Raw genomic sequence first — 23,188 nt, 5'->3', positions numbered from 1 at the left:
ATGATAATACTGTATGTTCAATTGCAGCATTCAGCACCATATTCATAAATGTTTTCTTCCAAATCTAAAGAGAAAAGTTTAAGCTAACCATAAGGAAGTGGAAATTAGTCCTCATGAAGATGCAACTTGCACTTTCCAACACCGTTGGTTAATTAAGTCGTGAATGTTTGTAGGTGGGAAATGATGGTAAATGTTTTATGAATGTGGTTGTACAACATCACCACAGATCACAACCTAATTGTAATTACGTCTGGAAAATACAGAAAACAAATGAAAAAGAATAACTATGTTAGAGTCATGTAAATATTTCAAATAAATCAAGTGTGACTATCTTTCATTTAAATAAACAGTCCTTGTTTTCTACTTACATTTTCCCCATACTGTTCTTCCAACTACTGCACAGTATGTATATCATTGGAAAAAGTGCTCGGTCTGTTGGGGGTTGTGACAGTTTGAAGTCTATGCCTTAATCACAAGGAGAAAAACAGGACGGAGAGCACATGAGAACTCGTAACCTGGACAAGAGGCCATGGAGACAGGAACAATTCAGTACAGCCAATCACCTCTAGCCAGTATGTCCTTCAGAGATGGAAGGCCACCAGACAAACCCATGTGAACATTGGGGAGACCATGCAAAGTCCTCTGTTCATAGAGGCATAGATGGTGCCTCTGTTCAGAATCTAATCACAAACCACAAGAGGAGAAGCAAAAGTGGTCTGGCTTTAGTCCAAATAAATCATTACCAACTTAACTGTGTGTTAAATTAATGAATGTTACATTTTTGAAAATAAAATATGATAATTACTGTAAATCTACCAGCTTTGCTTGTGCACCAGTAATTTAACTGTAATACATACTAGTAAGCATATGCATAAGCATAAGCATACATTAAATATAAACATAAGAAGATACTGTACATAGGCAGTTAAGGTGGAAAAATACATACATTAATATGTTTGTGAACTTGATAAGAGTTAATGGCTCCTATGTTTTTTAACGCTCTTTTTTCTTAAACTTCTGCCTCCATTTATTCTCTGATTGGTTTACTTTTTTAGTATCTCCCTTGGATTTTCTATGCTAGCCATAAAGGTACAGAATGGCCAAGAGAGGGTAAACCAATTTGTTGCAGACTTGTTGTGTTTGAAAAAAACATTGTGGGGCATCAGTTTTGTCAAAGTTCAAAGAGACCCTAGTTGCACAGAGAAATGATTCAGCACATAATGCCTCAATTTAAACATTAAAAGCATCCCTCAGTTTTAAAGGTGCTGCTTCTCCACCATAAGTGTATAAACTTATAAAAGGCAAGCCCCTTAATTTGCTATTTGTTTTCTTTAAAGTCAACTCAAACAGATTATTTTTGGCTTATAAATTCTGTTGATATTAGCTGTGTGCACCCTCTCTGCATAATCTATTACCCAAAGTACTATAGCAAAATTAATGAATATGATTTGTGGTTCTATTCATTAAGTCTTAACAGGCGGGTAGGTAGAAAATGCAGTACAGGAAAAGCTTCTCAACAAAAGGGATAAATCTAGCAAATAAGCAACATAGAAGTACAGTATAAACACAAAAATACTCTTTGACCACATTCGATCACTGCTATAATGAAATCCCCATCAGATTGTATGTTCATTTATAGAAAGAAAGAAAGTTTTCATCTCACTTTTATGCATTATAAATGATAATTCCCTCATTATTATTCAGTCAATATTTCATTATTTGCATGGTAGTTCACAAATGTTTGCTAGCCAGTGGATACATATCAATGGTTACTTTAAGTATGCAAATACAACTTGAAAGTGCAAATTTAAAATTGCAGGACCATTTATTTATTTGTAAGTAACAACCAGTGGCACATAGAGTTACCAACAAGCCCTTAACTTGAAGGAAGATTTTGATTGCTGTTTAGTGACAATAAACAGTTATAGCAAAGGAAAATATTAATTTTGTTATACTACTTTGGATAATAGACTTGCATTAAACAGAGAGGGAGTGTACACAACTGGCATCAGCAGAAAGACATGCCTTTCATTGCTCCATTAAAGAACCTACTTTTTAGATGATCAGCCAGATTTTCTAATTGGTTTAGTTAGTATACTGCCTTCAACTCACTATTTATTTTAATAGGTTGTAAAACAAATGATTTCAGTAATTCCCAACAGATAAAAAAATATACTCCTAATGGTCATTAGCTGTAATTACATTTCCTAACTTAATTTAGCTCTTCTTCAGTGTGTTCAGCCTTAAAACTCAAAGGATTAAATAACCATGTAGTCAACAGAAAAACCAGCTTTTATCAGTTGACCGGTTTTGGAATGTGAGAACGATCTAAAAGATAATAGTGTGAACTGAATTTCACCAGACCCGATTGTCCACATTGTTATTTGTGGTTCATTAAAAGGACTTCTTCTACACATTTTTTTTAGTAATTACTGCAAGTTATACTGCATACTGAAACTTGTTGACAAGAACTCAAGCATATAAGCTGTGTATGAAAAGGCATTTGATCACACCTTCACTAAGATTCCAAAGGCTTATACGGGATTTTCCACTGAATTTTCTAAGCTGCTCAGTTATGCAAACTGTTTTTATACAGATCAGACAATTCCTGCATCTTCCCAGGAGGAACGTCTGCAGTATGAAATGCATGTCTATAAACCAAGGCAAGAAAAAAAAAACATTGGTTGGTATTGTTTCAATTACAAGTGCATGGCTATCCTTTTTGCTTGACTATGCTCCATGCCTCATGGAATGCAATGAAAATCAACATGTCCTTGCATCACACCAAATGTTAAGGAACAACATCTTGCATATTAATAGTTACTACCCATTGTTTTAATTGGTGAAAGTGCATTATTCATTCATACGTTCTTTTCATATAACATAATGAAATGTTTTAGACAGAATGTTTTTAAATGCTATTTATGATAACCATATTTAAAATATGTATGAGGCAAAGTATTTTTAAAAGGTTGCAAAAAAGTTAAATGGAGAATAATGAATTAGTATTTACCTGAGATACAGTATATAGTATATATATATAAGCAACTCAAGTCTGAGAGTTGGGAATACACCATATTTTGAATGAGGGAGGCATGGTGGCACAGTCATTAGCTGCCTAACAGCACTGGAGACCTGGGTTCAATTCAGGATCTGGGGTTCTATCTGTGTGGAGCTTGTATGCTCTCCCTGTGTTTACATGGGATTTCGCTGGTAGCTCCTGCTTCTTCACATACTCCAAAGACATATTGGTGGGTTAGTTGGCTTCTGGAACAATAGGCCCTGGCTTATGTGTGTGTCTATGTCTCTGTGTGCCCTGCAATGGACTGCAGTCCTGTCCAGCGTGTATCCTGCCTTGTGCTCACTGCTTTCTAGGATAGGCTCAGAATACCTCACAACATTGAGCTACATGAAGTGGTTAGAAAATAGATGGATGGATATTTTGAATGAGGAGATATATCAGTGCAATATTTACAAAACTGTTGTGTATTAACAAAACGAAAAGGTCATTCAGATAAGCACTGCATTGTGAGTACCGAAATTCTGAATGCTCCTGAATGCCACATACAGCATGCAAACACAACATTCTTGTTAAGTGAGACATGATTTAGAAAGATGGCACATTCTCCTCGGGAATTTAGGAGAAGTTGTCTTAATATAGTAAATGACTGTGAAACTGAAATATGCTGACAAGATAATAATTTTTATTTATGAGCCTTTTTCGAGACAAAGCTGATAAAATATCCATAGAAACAAGCAACATAAGTCACCTGTTTCTCTCCAAACAATAGAGTTAGTTCTTCTTTACTTTGTGCTTTAACCTCACCCCACATATATCTTATATTTATGAAACCATTATATGTTTCTAATCTAAACTCTTTTAAAACAGACTCTTTTTTGGAGATAAATGTAGTCCTGTCATGACTGTCCTCTAACAGAAGGCAGCAGCACTCTACTCTTCTGAACTCATGTACTTATATTGTGGCACTCCACATTCTCATTCCACTGGCATTCATTGTTTTTGAAGGTGGGAAAACTGTAGCAAGGTATGGTACATGACTTCATTTGCTTGTAATTAACTCAAGCCCATTTGGAATATTACAGGCACAATAAATGTTTAACAACATTAATTAATGACTATGTGCAAGAAAAACCTTGGTAATTTTCAATATACTGTTAATAATTTAATAATATAAATGTTATATTTCCACTTTATGAGCTTTGTATTATATAAGCAGACAAATGAATAATTATAATATTGCTAAAAAAACTCAGCTAAAGAATTCTACTAAGAATTTCCCTACCTCTGTCCATTGAGCCTCAGACTCTTATTCAACACACAGAACATTTAAAACAATATCTTTCTGATAACACACAAAAGCATTTTAACAAAACCAGGAGAAACAAAGAAATTATTTGCACTGCTGAGTACAATTTCCATGCTAGCACATTCAATACAGATCTTCATTAAGCATTCATGATTCATCCGGATTTCATATTATAGAGTTCTGAATTTTTCATGTACCTGTGCTAGCAATGAACTGCTATTCACAATATATATCCAAAAGCTTTTGCAACATTCTCTGACCTGTTTTATGTATCCCCCTTTCTGCTGGGCAGTTGGCTCTATGCTAGTGAATCTTAAACTCTACTGTGAGGAGGATATACTGTACCCTTCAACATTTTCAGTGTGAGAGTGTATGTGGAACTATGAAGAACTGTATAATGGTTCTTCAACCTAAGTTTTATTTTTATTAGTCTGTCTTTGTTTTGAATTAATGCATTGCTGGATTAAATTACTTTGAAGATGTCTATTAAATTTAGCTTGACTTTTCCTAATTTATTTAAGTGTTCAGTGTTGTTGGTGCAGATTCATTCTCTTACCACTGTGGTGTTGAATATTGAAATGTACAGTATGCAGTTTTGAAATCTCTCTTGCCTGACACTAGTCTTTCGGTACAGTCTATGTTTAGAGTAGTTATCCTTGCTAAACACTCTATTTAACAAACATGTGGCTTTGCTATGAGGTGAGTTAAATACTGTTTGTGATCTTAATTTCTTATGTCTGAATGCAATGTAGAATTAATCAAATGCCTATTTGCTGTTAACTGGGATGCTCACCTTCATGTGACCTTCTTCATAAAATTCATGTTGAGCTACCAGGTTGATAATTTGAATTTTAATATGAGACAATTGCCCGTGCATTACGCTTTTTGAGTTTTAGAGTCAGGACTGCTATGCCATTGGTTTATATTTTGGTACAGTATACTGCCCTGTTAAAGTATGTTAAACTAATTTGAATTTTTAGACTTATTAATGCTGTTGTGCTCGAACACTGCAGTACCTGTCAGTTTGCAATACTGATGCATATATTTAAGATGTTCAGGCCTTCTGACTGGTATAATCTACAGTAGCTCATATGCCCTTACCTCCACAAAGTACCCCTTTATGTTTTACAGTGTGAAGCTCCTGATAGATTCACTGAGGCAATCTCTAATCACACCTGTTTGATGGTTGAGTTTTTCAAAAGTATTCTGCCTAATAATTTTAATTGTGCAGCCATCATGAAAGCTTGTTACACAAAGCAGTATACAGTACACATGTGTATAGTTTTCATGGCATAACAGTTACTGTATATCACAAGTTAAGGGACTTTGGCCTCAATCTTCACCAACGGACAGACACAACAACAAAATACATACATACAGTATGCTGTAGGATAGTCCTTACCTCTGCATGATCTTTGTTTTACTCTAACTTTATAGTAAATGGTTATGGCAATTCTAGAACACCTGTCAAGCACTAATGCAGTTAGTGTTGAATTATGTGCCTACAATTAATTAAACTCACTGTGCTATCATCACTGATATTTGTTGCTGCTACTTCTATGTTAAAAATAAACAAACATCTGAATCCTAAAGTACTATCTATAGGTCAATTTAGACCTTTTGTTTTTTTAGCCAAAGTTCTATAGAAAGCTCTCTACAGCAAGATCATTTAAGGAGACATGTTTTGGGCAAGGATGTTACTTCTGGTAACATTTGTCACTGATCTAGTTGTCTTTGTTTTTACAAGCTGTTAATCAAATATCAAAATATACTGTAGATATGCTGTAGACGTAACATTTCTAGAGCTTAATAGTGATATAGCCCAGGATTATTCCTGTTTTCCATCTATTGAAATTTTTGTGTCTCATATTTAGCTCACTGTAATGGAACATCCACAAAATCTTGGCGAAAAAGAGACTAGCACTATAGTACAGTATGTTAGCTTGTTCTTATTCTAGTTATTTAGGTGATGTATACCCATGTAAAAGCCTAGATTTATTTTTCACAGAACAAAAATAGATATTACTTCCAAAAGCTTATATTTTGTTCACATTTAGCATGTGAACATTTAGCTTTTTGGGTTAAAGCAAGCATTTAATCCTAAACAAATTAAGTTAATGATGAGCATCACCTCACAACAGACCAATTAGATTTGATTGGCAAAGGAAATAGATTACCTACTGTACAGTACCACAATACTTCATATTAGGTCAAATGGTCAAATAGGTCAAACGTCTTGCAAAAGCATTTAGACCTTTCCTACATTGCCCCTTTATGTGAAATTATGAAATGATGTATAAACTATTTTTCTAAACTTAATGTTTCATTCACAGCATGAATACTAAGACTAAAGACTCCTAATTGTAAGATAAACTACAGTAAATGTCTGAAAAATCCAAAGACAAAAAAAGTATGTTGATTACATACATATTCAGACATGTGAACTTAAAATTTGGTGGAAGTACCTTTGATAACAATTACAGCTGCAAGACATTTTGGATAATTCTCTAAATTTATACAATGCCTTGGTGCAATTTCTCCTTGGCAGAATTGCTTAGGTCCTCTGCTTATGTAGTGTTTGTGCTCAGCATTTTTCAGATCTTTGCACATATTTTCAATAGGATTCAAGTTAGGACTGACTGAGCCACTCAAAAACATTCACATTCTTATTCTTAAGCTATACCACCGTAGCTTTGGCTAAAATGTGATTTTTCTGTCCCATTTTAGGTCTGAAGCAGTGTTTCCCTAAGATCTTCCTATACTTTGTTCCAGCTATGTTCCCATTCTTCTTGACAAGCTTCTTAATCCCTGCTGATGAGTAACCGAACTTTAACATAATGTTGCCACCACCATGCTTGATAGTGGTGATGTTGTTGATTGGGTGATGAACTATGTTAGATCTGCATGAGATGTAAAGCTTTGCATTAGACCTCAGAGCTCCGAGCTCCAATTTTGTCTTGTCTAATCACAATACAATATCTTTTCTCACATGCTTGCATCATCATTTAGGTGCTCTGTTGCAAAACCATTAAGTGCCTTTAAAATATGTATACCCTTCTCCAGATCTGTGCCTTTATAAAACTTTATCCTTGAGTTGTATCAAAAAGCTCTTTAATGCTTGAATATTTGCTTGCAATTTGTTACCTGACTGAAGGACCTTACAGAGAAAGATACATTTATTCAGAAATCATGTGAACCATTGTTATTGACCACACAGCCCACTCATTTAATTTTGTGGCTTCTTAATGCACATTCAAAAATATTAATCACTACTTAAAGGGTCATGACTACAATTTTTAAAGCAGAAAAATGTGGAATTGTGTAAGGGTCTGAATACATTTGCAATGCACTCTATAATATACGTTGTGTTCAAGTTTTAAATGTTAAAGTTTTAAATAATTATGTAAATAAATTTAAATAAATCAATGTACATGAAAGATTCCTAAAAGAGAAGTTTCTTCTCATCCATACTAAGTTATATTAATAATAGACAGAGCAGATGTAATGGTAGAAAACATTAGATACTTTATATGTATGATTGAACTATTTATGCTTATAATATACATTTATGTAACTCCTGATTTTGTCAGAGACTGTTGCACAGTAGTATGTATGCATAAAAAGAACATAATATAATGCCTACTGTGCTTCAAAGTGACATACCTGTCAAGAGATGATGGACTGTGCCTCTCCAAACATCTATAAGTCTCTTTCACTGAATTGTAATATTTATGTTGCCAATTAGAGCACATAATGACCAAAAGTTATTTTATTGGTCTTTTAAGATGTCCTCTTTGTAAATTGCTTGTTGTGACTCTTGATATCAAACTCATGTTTAGGTGACTAAAGGATTCAGTGATATAATTTTTTTTCTTAAACCTCTGGGGTTCTTTTTTAAATGAAAGCAGTAGTGATATGTATAAAGACATTATTGTATTTATTTAAATTTCAATATGGATGTGGTAACAAACAGTGCTAAAATCACAAAGTTCTTTGAACTTGGTTATAAACTTAATGGATATAGTTTAATGATTAAAAAAGAATGAAAAGATAATAAGTTACTTAAAACTTGTTTTTGAAAATTCATTACAGGGCTTTTTTATTTATTCAGCAAGTTAATGGAACCCTCATTTTAACTTCCAGTACAGCCTAGTGATAATTGCCAGTATCAATGCAATGAACATAATTATAATAATGTCATCCAATTGTTGTCTGATTATAAATAAGGTTCTGCAAAAAGTAAAGTTTTCTTATTTAAACTGGTATGCATAAATTGTTCCATATAAACAATCACCTGATAGAAATTGTATAATTGGAGCACATATCGATGAGCTGTCATTCTTTCATTACCATCACTGTCATCAAGTAATTACTTACATGGGGGGAAGTTCTAGTGGACCACTAGTCAGACAATTTGGGTGCTCAATTTCTTCAAAGAAAGTTCAAAATGTTTTGGGACCTGACCTACAAACGTGTGTCCACCAGAATTTTTCAAAAGGATTCCTACTCAAAATACTCTCCTGATTGGCATTTTGATTCCAATCTTAATCAAAAGAGAAAAGGCTAGAACTGAATACAATACAGAAACTGCAATCCTAACAAAAAAAAACTACAGTAAAAAATCAAATCGTTCTTTCAAAACTCTGTTGAAGACAGAGACACATGAAATTCATGGAACGTTGATCACAATCATCAGAACTGAAATGTGAATAACTACCCACTGTAACTGAGTTTTACTGGCTGACAATAAATGATAAATTAGTCTGGTCATTTATAGTTACAGTTAAATTAGATCTGTAAATCTGCAGAATTACATTTCCCCATTAAGCAAATTTTGTTATTAAACTGGCCTAGTGGTAGCAAAGTAGCATTTGGGCAAAGGTTTGTAAAGCTCAAAAACAATAAATGATAATTGATAGTTAATCAAAGCCTGTATTTTTAGTCATTATTATTTTATACATTATTCTGTTAGTCTTTCATAATTCTATTTCTCATTTTGCAGTTTGTTTGCATTTATTATTTTAGACTATCGCCATCTACTGATAAAAAACCCTTTATTTGCTTTTGTGGTTAAAAACAAAAATGAATACTGTAAAAAATGTGAAGTACTGTAAAACGTTGTCAGAGTGTACCTGCCATTACATTTTTGTGATCTTTTCAGGACCCTACTTGCAGCAAACTTGTAACACCCATAGCAATCTTTTCACAGAACAATATTGCTGTATTGCGATTGAGTGTTTTTACAAGTAAGGTCAGCAACTTAAAGCATGTCCTTTCTTCATCATTTTTCTCACAAGGTCCTATTGCTTATTAATTTTCAGAAAATGTATTTTCTTTTTGATGAAGCACTTTTCTGACCTTCAATTAATATGTTGCATTAATATTACATACTCTGTCAAACATGGATATTTCATCAGTTGTTAGCAGACTACATACAATATTTACAAATACTGTATAACAGTTTTGTGACTAAGGTGAGAATGTGTAATTAATACACCTGGTGTTTTGTTCAGCACTGAAGTATTTTTAGTTTATGCACTGTGGTGAAACTGTGTTTTATTTTGATGATTTACATTTTACTGCCCTGCGGGCTTACTTTTCTTCCACTTCCTGTGTTACAAAAATGATTCTTTTTATGAAAGCTTTTACACAATCTGTTTTGTGAATATCAAAAAAACAGGGGGGAAAAACAGCATAATAGAAAGCAATTGATGCTCTGCATGTTTTTTTTTGCACATCAGCAAATACAGCCTTGGCCGCTTGCAGGGTAGGATGTAAAATGTATCTAAGTAATCATCTCCACAGGGAGAACAACATTCAGAGGTACTGCAGCCAAATGGCATGGGTGCCATGAGTCAATATAAAGTAACTTTGTTACTCATCGACTGCACTAAGATACTTTTAAATAGTACACAGAAAAATACAGTATATAGGTCTTACATTTGCATGAAGTATTATATTATTGCATGTACTCTATAATGACATGAGAACACCTGCTTAACAGAACAAGGGGAACTATTAAATTATATGAGAACAGTCTTTAAGGCCCCTTTTATTTTTATCCTCAACCCTTTTGACCTGTTTTCTCTGATAGTAGGTTAAAAGAGAGACAGCTTGTCAACTTTCAAGAAGATCTTGGAAGAAGCTTAGTGTACATCAAATCTTACTTCCACTCAGTAGTAGTGATACAGTAGGTATATTTTACAAGCACTGAATGTACAAATGATAAAAGGGTTTCAGGACAATATCTGCCCAGTCAAATGCACTCTGCTGTCTTGCAAATGTGATATAAGAAAGGTGAAAGTAACACTAACTCAACTGGCAAGTACATCACTTATACATGCACTTCCTTAAATAAAGTGATATCTCCATACCTATTCCATTTAATTGGATGTCATAAGATATTGATCATGTGATGTAATAGAACGACAGCATTCTGAGTAATTTCTGTGAAACATTCATTTACAACATTCTACAAATTTGACCTATATCATACATTTAGGCCAATGAGTTGTTACTGTACATCATAGAAACAGAATCAGAAATTTTAAAAGATAAACATTTTTTACGTAATTGACTATGTAATTAATAATTACACCAATAATTCACACCATTAAATTTAACAACCCTGCACCCACTGCAAAAATCTATATTTATTAGAACTCTTCTGACTTAATTCTAACCTGTCTGAATGCAGATTAGTTTGAGATCTTATGAAATTGGAGTGCAAGTTGGCACAGCTGAAAAGAGAGGGATCAGAAGACAGACCTTTGATCCAGTTAATCCTCATCAAGCAGCTCCAACCAGTCAAACACAGGATGAAGCTGTCTGGAACACCATCATGATCTGTATTTTTCTTCTTAATTGAACTGGACGCAGAGAACCTTAACACTGACACCCTGAGGGCACACTTTCCACAGCTGAGATTGTCCTCTTTCTAATTACTATTATAGCCGGCAAATCCTTTAACATGGGTCATTAATGATAACGACAGGTGATCACACATACTTCTTACTTAAAGTGGCAAATAATATGAAAAAGCTCATTTAAAAATTCTATAAATACACTAACAGCATAACATTCTGTGGCAGACCAGATGCTGACATGTCCTCATTAGCAGGTGTGGGACTGGAACATGAGGTTCTCAGTGATGTTGACTGACTGACTGGCAAGAGAATACAGACACATTCCTCTGCTCTCCATGCACAGTCAATCAATCAAACTATCCTGTAGATCCACTGCCAGCTAGAATACTCTGGTCTTTATTTAGAGGAATAGGGCAACAGATGAAGTTTAAGTTTATTCTGTGTTTCTGTTATTTGTTTCTTTGTTTTTGCTGGTCTTTTTTTTTCATTGCATTCTGATCTCTCTCATCTGGCATGTTATTTTGTACTTTTTTAATAAAACCATGACTAACACTGTATCATCTTACCTGAGCCAATGCAGTTGAACCTGTCACATATTTCTGTTTGTACCTGCACAGCACAACAGGCCTTAACCAATGTATATGTAGACATACGTAGATATTTAACATATACGTACTGTACCATCACGTATAGTATTACTCATTTACAGTATATGTTTACGGTCAATATTCATAAAACGGAGGTACATTAAGGATGTTATAGATAATATCCTCTGCAAAGAAGAAATACATTATTCCATTACATTCACAAGAAGCCTTATAAAGGAGCAGAAAAATCTTGTTGCACTCTGGTTTATAAAAATGGAATTGCTACAGTAGTTGCAATTCATACAACCTCCATGTTGCATACAACCTCCAGTTTTCTTTTCAACAAATCAGAGAATATAAGTCTCTTCTCATAAATACAAAACCATCTATTAATAGCAGTGAAGGTCTGATGTTGTACAGGCATGTGTTTTGTACTAAATTACATTCATACATACAGTAAATGCAGATGCAGATGGTTTCCCTTTCTTATTAGACAACAATGTGATAAGAATTAGCCTGAACGAATCCTTGATTTCTTTCCAATTTGTTTTTTTTTTACTTTTAACTATCAACATACAGTATTAATTAAGATTGCTTACACATCACCTTTTTTACAGCACATACTGTACAGTAAGTATTGGCTGCAATTGTTTTGGGATCCATAATACAGTACAGCCAACACTTCCATTTAAACATGTAATACCTGAAATAGTAATGTACAAGACATTTAGAGCACTAACAAAAGCAGTGTTTCTTTTATTATCAGGCTAAACAGCAGTTTTAAATTAGAATTTAGTTATCTCTTCCAAAAACCCTTTGAAAAAAACTAAAGTTTAAATAGTTCATATATTCAGATAGACATAACATTAACAGCATAGAAAAAACAAATATACTATACCGGAAAATAAAAGTTAAAGACTAGTGTATTTTCTTTCATAATATTCTATAAGTTTCTTCTTATAGAAAACTTGGCTATAACAAATAGCTACATTGGTAAATCATGTCATTTAAAAAAAGAGTGTTATGCTGAAGAGTAGATCCTATTCTGATCCTCTTATCAAAATCACAACGTTTTAGAAACATTATAGCTAAATCATGTCTCAAACTAAAGCTAAAAAAGGCATTATTTGCTTTTGAATGTTAAAGTTCCAGCTCAATTTGATGCTGCATGGATGGGGTGATATTTGTAGAATTATTTTTACAATGGCTAATGTGCTAAAAGTGCCAGCTTTCTGGGCTGTACAATTTGCAGAATTGACATGAATCGTATTGAATGGCTGGCTATGGATTACATTTAAAATTATTTTTGAAATGTCCCTTTGTGTATGTGTTTTTTGTGGGACACATAAATGCTGTTTTTCTTCATAAACCTATTCTAAAACATATATTCTTATTTCTGTGCTGAAGTAATAATCAAAGCATTGTATCCCTCTCTATATGACAATCTCTCCATTTTCTTAGTCTAATATGTGCCATTGAATATTAATACATCGTTATCATTTTCCTTTGTGGAAACATATTATGATTGCTGAGATAAAGGTGTTGGACAATGAAAAAACATCAATCATGCACTCTTTTTCTTTTCTATACATTTGTATTACAATACTAAGAGTAGGGCCCTTCATTACTCATTCTGATAAATTATCATACACACTGACAGACAAAACAGATGTAAAATGAAAGTAACATCACAGATGCAAAATACAGCCATGCTGACAAGCAGTGCAGTCACACATGGCAAAATACAAAGCAAGTTATTATTGTTTTTTTCATGTAATAAAAGTATTTTTATATATTTTTAATCGATTCATTACTGCTTGTTTCATTCTATTAAACGCATAGCTAGAACTTTGAGTTGAGCATTGTGGCTCCTCAAATAACCAGCCTACTGTAGTACAGTATATTCATCTATCAATCCATCCATCCATTGATTTTCTGACCCCTTTATCCAACACAGGATCACGGAGGAACTGGAGGCTCTCCTGGCAACCAACAGATGCAAAGCAAGAAAGCCTAGTATATTTTAGTAATAAAAGATGTTCAAAGACCCCTAAGCCCAAATATAATCCATACAGTACCTTTATACAAAGAAGTTGTAGAACACAAAGTAGTAGAACAAGATTGTGCATCACAACACATTGAGTTAAAAGAGTCAGTTCTGTAATCCAAATAAAATCAATGCTTCCAAGTAGAACAATTCAAAAGTAACTACTTTCTGAAGGTGCTTTATTTTCTTGGTGTTTGCAAGCCTTTGAAAGTATAGTCCTAAATTTGTAATTGGAAATATTTTAGTGTTTTATGGTTAATCATTATATGGGCAACTTGACAATGCTAAACCCAGCTTTTCACCGTAACCAGCAAATGACATTCATAAAACTAAGACAAATATGTTAAAAAATATACAAATCAGATAAAGTCATTTTTTAACATTTAAACTTAATAGATACAAACATTTTGTAATGCTTTACAGTTTGTAAATGTACAGATTTTAAAATATTTTGCAAAACTGTTTATCAACAATTGCTTTTTAAAAACATTGCTTGGTTCCTATTTCTATGTTATTATTGCATCTTAAACTGGAAACATCACTTTGTTTCATTCACAACTGTACCGGATATAAGACAATAGTGGGCGGTGAAAATATGACAAAAAAACATACCTGGTACACTATCATTTAAATACTGTGAAACATCTTTAACCCATGTTCTGTTCTTTAACCTGAAACATAATTCCCGCTGATCCTAAATATTCTTGAGAATTGAATGACAACCTGAATTAGTCTCTTCTCTTTGATTTATAATGCCCATCTCAAGCTGATCATGTGAAAGAAAATACTGTCACATAACTACTGTTACTGTCTATTTCTTGTGTATTTTTCTCGAATGCATCTGTTAATCTTTGCTAACTGACAACTGCAATTCAGGAATGCACAGTAACAGACAAGACAGGAGGTATATGTATAATTAAACATCAGAGGGTGAAGCAATAAAATGTACTAGATGGAATGAGTCTAATCTTAGCCTGAGGTGCCTCGATAATCAACCCTGAACCACAAGCCCACAAACACAGAGATCTGAAATGTATGACCCATTTTAATCACACAACCTCTATCCACTTGATTCATTTTTTAATTAAGTGCAAGAGGAAATTGCTGCTTGGGAACTTGTGATGGGGGTTCCTCAATCTAAAACAGCTCTGTTGGCTCCTATCTCACTGAAACACAGAACTTATCTGTGCTCTGCAAGCAATGTTTCTAAATACTTAACCTTTAAAACACACAACAGCTCAATCAAAGCAATCAACAGGTCACAATGATGTCTTGATCAACTTGTCACTCATTTGTACAGTAGTTTAAAAACTTTGCAGTCATTCAAACTCATTTTGAATTGGTTATCTGAAGTCTGCTTAAAGTCTTTTGTTCAGAGGCAGTCTGTAAAGCATGAAAATTAAGTGTGAGATGAAACATGAACTGCATTTTTTATAACAATAAGAAAATACAATATAAATGAGTTGAAATTTTAAAGTATGTTTAAACAATTCTGAAATTACTAATTTATGCACAATAATTTATGTTATACTATTAGCATTAAACTCAAAACAGCTTCACATGTATTAACCAAACAAATGGTCAATCAATAACTTAGTCATGCCAACCTGAAACTACTAATTTGGCCACATACCCATAAGGCATTTGCCAGTGTAATAAGCATAACAATTTATTTAAACAAATGTAAGAATATTTTCTGGTCATCAAAAGAAACAATTAAAATGTTCTACAGGGACTCTTAAACTACCATCCTTGCAGATATATGAAACACTCTGCAACTGCAATGGATTGCTTCCTTATTAGACAAATACCGATTACTACTTTATGGCATGGCACCTGAATAAACAGCAGTGGGTTGGGACTATAATAAAACAATTTGAGTTATAATTATAGGGGTTAATTGAAAGTGTAACGAGATTTTTAAAAGCACACATCTTGATTCTAGAAATGAAAAAACGCCTTTGTGCACACACTACAAAAATGTATAAAATGTCTAAAATATAAGCAGTATGCATACTGTACAGTAGGTCTCAGAATGGTTACAGATTCCTTGAATGCTTGCAGTTAAAAAATAGGAATCTAGATTTTTTTTAAGGAATAGGTGTACACAGATTTAAAAAAAAACACACCCAGTAAACATAGACTGGTCAGAGAAGGTTTATGGCAGGTTGAAGCTAACACATGTGCATCAACAAAATAAACAAGCAACAGACATACCATCCTGCCCAATTCCCTGAAATCCTTACCTGTTCCCCCATCACCATTGCACTGAAAATAATCATGTGTGCTCCTTTTGGGATTTGTTAGACCATTTTCAAGGTTTTTGGCACAGTACATTTAGGGAAAACAACATCAAACACTGAAGTCTGTGATTCACCTGGGTCATTCTGTAACAACCAGTTCACATTTCCTGACTACAAGAAAAGTCAGCATTGTTTAATTAAGAAGTCAGGGAATTGTATTGGATTGAAAATGGATTGTTTCTACAGGTTATTTGTAAAGATAGGAAAAATAAAACATGATATTCAATAACTATAAAAAGTTAGCCTTTTTATAATCCCACCCCCTGGTTTCACAGCATATACCCAGCACATGAAGGATTTGATGTCTTTTTGCATTGCTGTTAAAAGTTTTCAAAATGTTATGAAAAAGTATTTAAATCACTAAATTAATGTTTCCACATGATAAGCTAGCTTAATATTCAACTGACAATTTGTATGCCAGAAGACTTACCCTGCCAACAAGAATTGAGTCAGGTCCAGAAAACTCCTCCAGCACAAACATTTGATTCCAAACCCATCCTCTCTTGGCACGACTTAGTATTTTTTGTCCCTCGCCAGTCCCACGTAGACCCATAATGGATCCAGTTTGTAAACTCTTTGACTGGTTGATGGGAGCCATGGAAATGTACGGAAACAACGTAATCCATATAAACAGGAAGGAAGTCCATATATCTGTCAGCATTTCCTCCCAGCGTTTTGGCATTATTCTCCAAGATAAACAGCACTCCCAAAAAAAGATTACTTCTCTCTACTTCGGATTTTAGCTTTCACATTCATTGTGCAATAAAGGTCATGGATTCTTCCAAAATGAAGTCACAGAATGGGGATATATACTTTTTACAGGAGCATCCATTTGTAGTTTTATCAGATGGAAAGATCTAAAGAGACAGAAAAGAAAAAATAATATGAATGCAAAGTCATGTTGCAATACTGGTTGTCTATAAAACTCCAAAACTGAGAAAAAGAAAATTACAAAAACTCAATACTATTTTTAAGAAGCCACGTCTTTCTTTCCATGGAAAATAGTCATTGAGATACAACAGACCTTAGATACAACAGACTGTATATGGGCGAAGATGTACGACCAGAGATTTTATGAAAAATACTTATTTACCACATATGTTCCTCATCAATAAGTGGGCATCATGCTATAAAGCTTTGGTCCACTGAATAAAGTCATTTCATACAGTGAGAGCTGATCTGTCTTATCACGGGATCACACAAGATAGTCTTAAAGTCTGTTGCATATCATAACATTAAAAGCCTATTAGTGTGTTTTAGAAGCAATTTTACAAAATAAGCATTTAATAAGACAAAAACAAACACAAGACAGACACGTGTATGCACTCAGCTCTTTATATTCTTCTAGCACTAACTCTTCTGTATCCAGGGATTGTGAAGCACTAATCCGATGTACTGGAGATTAGCATACAATACCTTTGAGCAAACAACATCTGAAATTGATTTTTTTTTATTCGTGGATGTTCATCTCATTTTTTCAAGTACAATGTTTTTCACATAAGACTTCTCTGATTAAAGATTTAAGTGTTATTACAGAGCATATATTTTCAGAATTATTCAAAAGTGTTAGATTCGAGTTTGACCAGAATATAAATCCACTTGCATTCATTCTTGAGGTTTCAGTGAGGTTTGTGTATTTGACTGTTAGTTTAACTAGTGACTGACAATTCCTGGACTAAGTTCAAGACCGACAAATCTTCTCCTGACCTGTACGTACAAAATGAACACCAAATGACAGGTTTCATTGATCCAGATCTGACACTACCATACTGCACAAAAAGAATCTGAAAAATGCAATCATAATGTTTTCAGTTTATATAATTCAGTTAGTTAAGGTGCATGCATTCCTTTGAGGTATTCTGTGATGACACAGGGAAGGTGAGCCAGGATATTGTCATTGTGGAAATTGATCTGTCTCCATGAAGGTAAGGAAAGGACATCTACTACATGATGCACATTATATTGTCTCACAAGTATATATCCATGAAAATGCCAACAAATGTGGAGATTGTTCTAGCTGTCACAGGGATGTCACCCCATATCAATCATGAGAAACCATTACAAAGAGATGATAAAGTTCTCTCTTCACATGTAACCCTTGGATTCATGATCCATCACCATCATTGTATATACCAAATCTAAGCATGCAAGACAGTTTCTGGTAGTCATTGATAGCATACTGTATGATCAACATCACGTCAGATTTGATCCATATAGACAATATATTAAGGTACTGTACTGTACGTGCTTGTATGTGAGCATCTATATCCTGGTGTCGCTGTTGTATTGCATTTTACAATCTGACGCTAAGTTAATTTGTGATGAGTGGTCCTGGTAGAGCCTGGTAAGCCTTGAGCATCCCTAAATCCTGCAAAACTCACCAGCTCTGACTATAAAAGCCAACTTTTACAAATTTAGGAATACTCTTGCTTTGGAGCATTCTCTAACTTTTGTCCTAGTAAAGATGTTGACTTGTTTGGTGTAATGACTGAAGGCATATTCTGTACTCAGTGTTTTGATCCAGCATGAACAGTTTTTACGAGCACTCAAAGACTTGTCATCATAAAGCACATCCCTTTTAAAATATACAATTAGTAAAGCAGAACTACAGTATGTTTTCTTTACTGTCAGTTGTGCATTAACAGTTTAATCACAAGTACTGTAACTACCTTGTGCAGAAAACAAAAACTTTTCTTGTGCCCTAGCTACCAATCTAACTACCATTCTTTGCTGACAAAAAAACAGTATACTAATTATATTAAATAACTAATTATGTTAAATTACTTATTCACTACAAGCTTTATGTAAGCATTTTAAAAATGAAATTGAACTCCAAGTTTAAAATAAAAGAATGTTTTAGCAGTTGATTTAAATCAAAGTGCATAGAAATCAAGAGTATGTATCCCTTACATTTTATATACACTGTGTTGTCTTTTTAATTTGTAATATAATCAAGTCATGTATGCCCTCAATATGTTCTAAACAAACATATGATACACACTCTGACAGTTTCTATGATCTATAGTAGGTGATTATTTGTTTATGATAGATTGTAGAATTCAGTTGTCATAAATTTGTAATTATTGAATAAATCAATACACTTTCATTAAGTAATAATATACTGTCTTGATTCTTAGGATGTTGTAGGCTGTCTTAATCTCAGTGCAATTCCCTCAACTTTATTGTGCAACTGGACTGAAAAGAACATTAACAGAAGCACCCATTTAAGGTGTACTGTACTGTGTAATAGATATGGTGCCACTGCATTCTGAGGCTAATACAAGATTCATTAGCACACTCTGACTAATACCCAAATACCAAACAAGCAAGCAATACAAACGTTCTGCTTAGAAACAACATAGAATACAAAACCTACTGGATTTTATACTATATCTACTGTTTATGTATACATGTTACTGCCCTGTCTTTCTCACAGCTGAAGAAGGCTCCATGGCTGAAACATAGTGTTTTCTTTCTTCTCTTTTCAGCATGGAATAAACCTATTACTTGTTCCTACTGTAGGTATACATGATCTGATGATACACTACAGGTGGTCAAAAAGAAATGAGTGATCTATTAAGTGATCTGTTATGTGATGAGCATTACGTAACTAAAGTTCCTACAGACAAGTACAGTATTTGCCTAAAACACAAAGCAATCAGAAAAGTTATTATTTGCTCACTTGTACCTTTTGCTTCACATAATTTCATAATTACATCCATGTAAAATTCCTACACCTACAGTATGATGAAGAGAAAAAAATAACAATAGGAAAATGATGAGTTTTCTATTTTCAATCACATGCTAAGTTTAAAGCGTTGTAGCTTTTACAGTCGCTAAATGGTAGAAGGTTATATTTGCTTTCCAGCAAGACCTCTAGAAATCTTGATGGACATTTAAAAGACTATACCATTACAAGAATAAGGCTGATCAGCAAGTGTTTTACAATATACAATTTACAATATACTGTATATGAAAATCCAATAATAACAACAAACTGCAATATAAAAATAAAAGTTGTCCAAACAGGGACAGAAAAATTTGTATGTTAAAATAATTATTTGGTTTTCTTACACACTTTTGTAATCTAAGCCTATTCTTGTGTTATTCTTTTGTTTCACTCCTCTTCTTGTTACTATGATGACGATAATAAAGACAAGCATGGACAAAATTACCTCTGGGCAATAGCTTGGGGCTATCTTTCTCAGCGTCCACTATGGATCATAACAGCTTAAATGTATTGCCTGCAAGACGACCAGTAAAAGAAACTAGGTACAGTGTATAACACAGGATTCACCAATAGGATGAACTGCACATTTTATTAGTCTGCATAAGGTACAATGTTGCTGCCCTGCATTGCATGCAGATGCTTGACTAATCAAAAGCTATACACACAGTTAAAAATGAAGCTCTATACTCTTTTTTGCCAATTATTTTATTAAATCACAGGCATACATTCAATACATCCCTTGTGCAACCAACTGTCTGTAAACAGAATAATTCTAGTCAGGCTCTTTTGCAACCTAGAGTACTGTACTGTACATACCCGTCAAGTTATTTACCGAATATACGACTGTGTACAGTATGTCAATTATGTTATTCTTATTTTTCTACCAAAGTCACTCCTTACAAATAATAGCAATCTATACAGAGACATTAAGAAAACCTCCAAATTACAAAATATAATACAAATATTTAACTGCATTATACCAATAAAAACCATTTATTAAAAAATAAGATAGATCTCCAAGTTCCATGTAAATAAATTGTGCTAAGCTTCAGCTCGAATAGCAGTAGTTAACGGTATTATACTGTAACTCTGCAAGATACTTAAGTGCTGTACGGTGGCCAACAGCATTTTGCATCGTTTCAGCACCACCAGAGTTGCTCACACAGACGGAATCCTGATTTATTTCCAAGAGAGATTCATACGACAGAGATGCAACGAACGTTTCAGCGGTGATACTGTAAGTAGCAAGTGAACTTACTGTATCGGAAAGCATGCGTTAAGACGAATTGCAATTATTGTAGATAAATCTACGTTTATAACAAAGGAGAGTCGCCAAATAAGTATGCGGTATGCATATCCTCTTGAAAAGAGAAAGCAAGTGAATATCCAGAGGCTGCGCTCAGGATGTTACCTGCGAAGCAAGTATCATCGTTTCTATACCCGAAGTTAACAAAGGAGGTACTGTAAATAAGTGACACATTTTAGATAACTTTGACCAAAACAAAAGTATAAACAGGATTGAAACGGAAATGTTAGCAACCTGCTTCGTTCCACCGTAACTTTCGATACGCTATTTGTCTACCAAAATCCAGTAATACCGTCTGGTCACAAATAAACAAAACGCAAAACTAGACCTGACTGACTGAGGTCTATTCACGGCACTGGATACAACCGCATGAAGTATGGCCGAGAGCTATTTGCTACAAGCAGCCGTACACCTGTTAGTGTTTTGGTAAGTACAGTACTGTATACTTACTCTGTTATATTCTAACATCTGCAGCATTGTAAAGACGAAAAAGAAATATCCTTTGAATGGATCAGTGCTCAGTACATCTTCTGTTAGGAAAAATAAAAAAAGGCCAGGAAAAAATGAAATACAGAAAAGAATCCTTACAGTTCACCAACCTACCACAGTGTATTAGATCTCCAGCGTGCCCGACTGCTGTGTGTAACTGTGAAGAGATGTGTAGAAGTGTTTGGAGCGGGGAGCCTCCCCTTGCCTCTCTCATTGGGTTGATCTAGAGGCAGGTCCGCCGCTTAGAAATTAATGCACGTTTTTATACCATGGGAATACACAACTTTTATGACCATGCGGCGACGGTGTTGTCAAAGACAGAATTGCAGTCTGTTTTAAAACAACTGAAAATATAAGCAGAGGACTGACTTTCATTTTTCGAGCTACTGTATGCAACCGGTACATCGGTTTTCACCATTAAATAGACCGAAGACGGCTAACTAAGGTCAACGTGCTTATTCAGTGTGAAACTGCAGATACGCTTAGTCATAATGTACAGTAGGTAAGCATTAAAATACGCACTGTCTTTATTTCTTCGCGAATGTTATTTCATAGATTTCCGTATACTAAAGCAGCTTGCTTCAGTCAATCATACCTGCAACGGAGAAAATGCTTCCCGCACTCATTTCAATACAATTCCATTGCTTTCTGAAACGGAGAATCGTTTCTGTCCTCATAAAACATTTTCATCATACCTGTATGTGTAACAACGGTAGTGTATCTGAATAATAATTACAATAATAAGAAGAAGACGACCCTATTTGTAAGAAATGCAAAATATAGCAAACACAAGACAAAAAGTTCATTCAAACTTCAAGCATCAGAAACCTATTTTCCCAAAGTAAAATAGGTCAATATGTGAAATCTGAAGCCAAGTATCATCACCTGTGTTTTGTGGCATATACAGTAGAGTCAAACACATACTGTAGTGTACAACAACAATAATACATTATACTGTAGTATTAAACATCTATAAAAGTGACTGGCTAATTGTAAAATGTAGTGATTGGACTATTATATATTTTCATGTGTTATAACAGAGTCACTTCAAATGGCTAGTGACACTGCTGGATCTATACGGTAAAAATAATTGTTTTAAACGTTTTTTTCCTTAATACATCTAACCTTTTTTATTGTTTCCTAACATATCTCAAAATATAAATCTAGAAAAGGGTCATCAGTAAAACATCCATCTCATTATACCAGCTTTGGTTCTGTTACCATAAGTGGTGACAATGAATATAGATTTATGAAGAATAAGAGAAAATGCAACACATTTTCATTGTATATTACACTATATATACTGTACATATATTTTACATACATGTAACATATATAATGAACAAATAATAAATAGAACAAATGGTGCATACTGTATGTGGATTGATATTTTGAAGAACACTGCATAACTATCAACTTACTTTAAGATAACACTAGGCAAAAGAAAACATATAAGATACAGTATGGTTTTAAAAATATTTTTTAATTCTGTCTTGTATAAGCATAATTGCAGTTTTTACTAAAGCACCAAC

At 33.9% G+C, this 23,188-nt stretch overlaps 1 protein-coding gene across 3 annotated transcripts in view; it reads right to left on the bottom strand.

Moving 5' to 3' along the window:
- cdh8 (cadherin 8) overlaps nucleotides 1-21,918 on the bottom strand; it is an 85,777-nt gene extending 63,859 nt beyond the window's left edge. The window contains exons 1-2 of one of the 3 annotated variants that reach the window (XM_088613713.1): nucleotides 21,771-21,918; nucleotides 16,562-16,988 (exon numbers count right to left, since the gene is read on the bottom strand). In XM_088613713.1, the coding sequence (XP_088469839.1) occupies nucleotides 16,562-16,813 (252 nt within the window). In that variant the 5' untranslated portion in view covers nucleotides 16,814-16,988; nucleotides 21,771-21,918. Of the gene's footprint in view, nucleotides 1-16,561; nucleotides 16,989-21,617 lie in introns of all 3 variants that reach the window. The other 2 variants (XM_088613712.1, XM_088613714.1) reach the window with 2 other exon arrangements.
- Between the last annotated feature and the right edge of the window lie 1,270 nt (nucleotides 21,919-23,188).

The sequence above is a fragment of the Lepisosteus platostomus genome, chromosome 20, assembly GCF_059453375.1.
Source record: "Lepisosteus platostomus isolate fLepPlt1 chromosome 20, fLepPlt1.hap1, whole genome shotgun sequence".
In the NCBI taxonomy this organism is placed as follows: Eukaryota; Metazoa; Chordata; class Actinopteri; order Semionotiformes; family Lepisosteidae; genus Lepisosteus; species Lepisosteus platostomus.
Note: the sequence above shows the minus strand (reverse complement) of the source record. Positions and strands in the feature narration are given on the sequence as shown.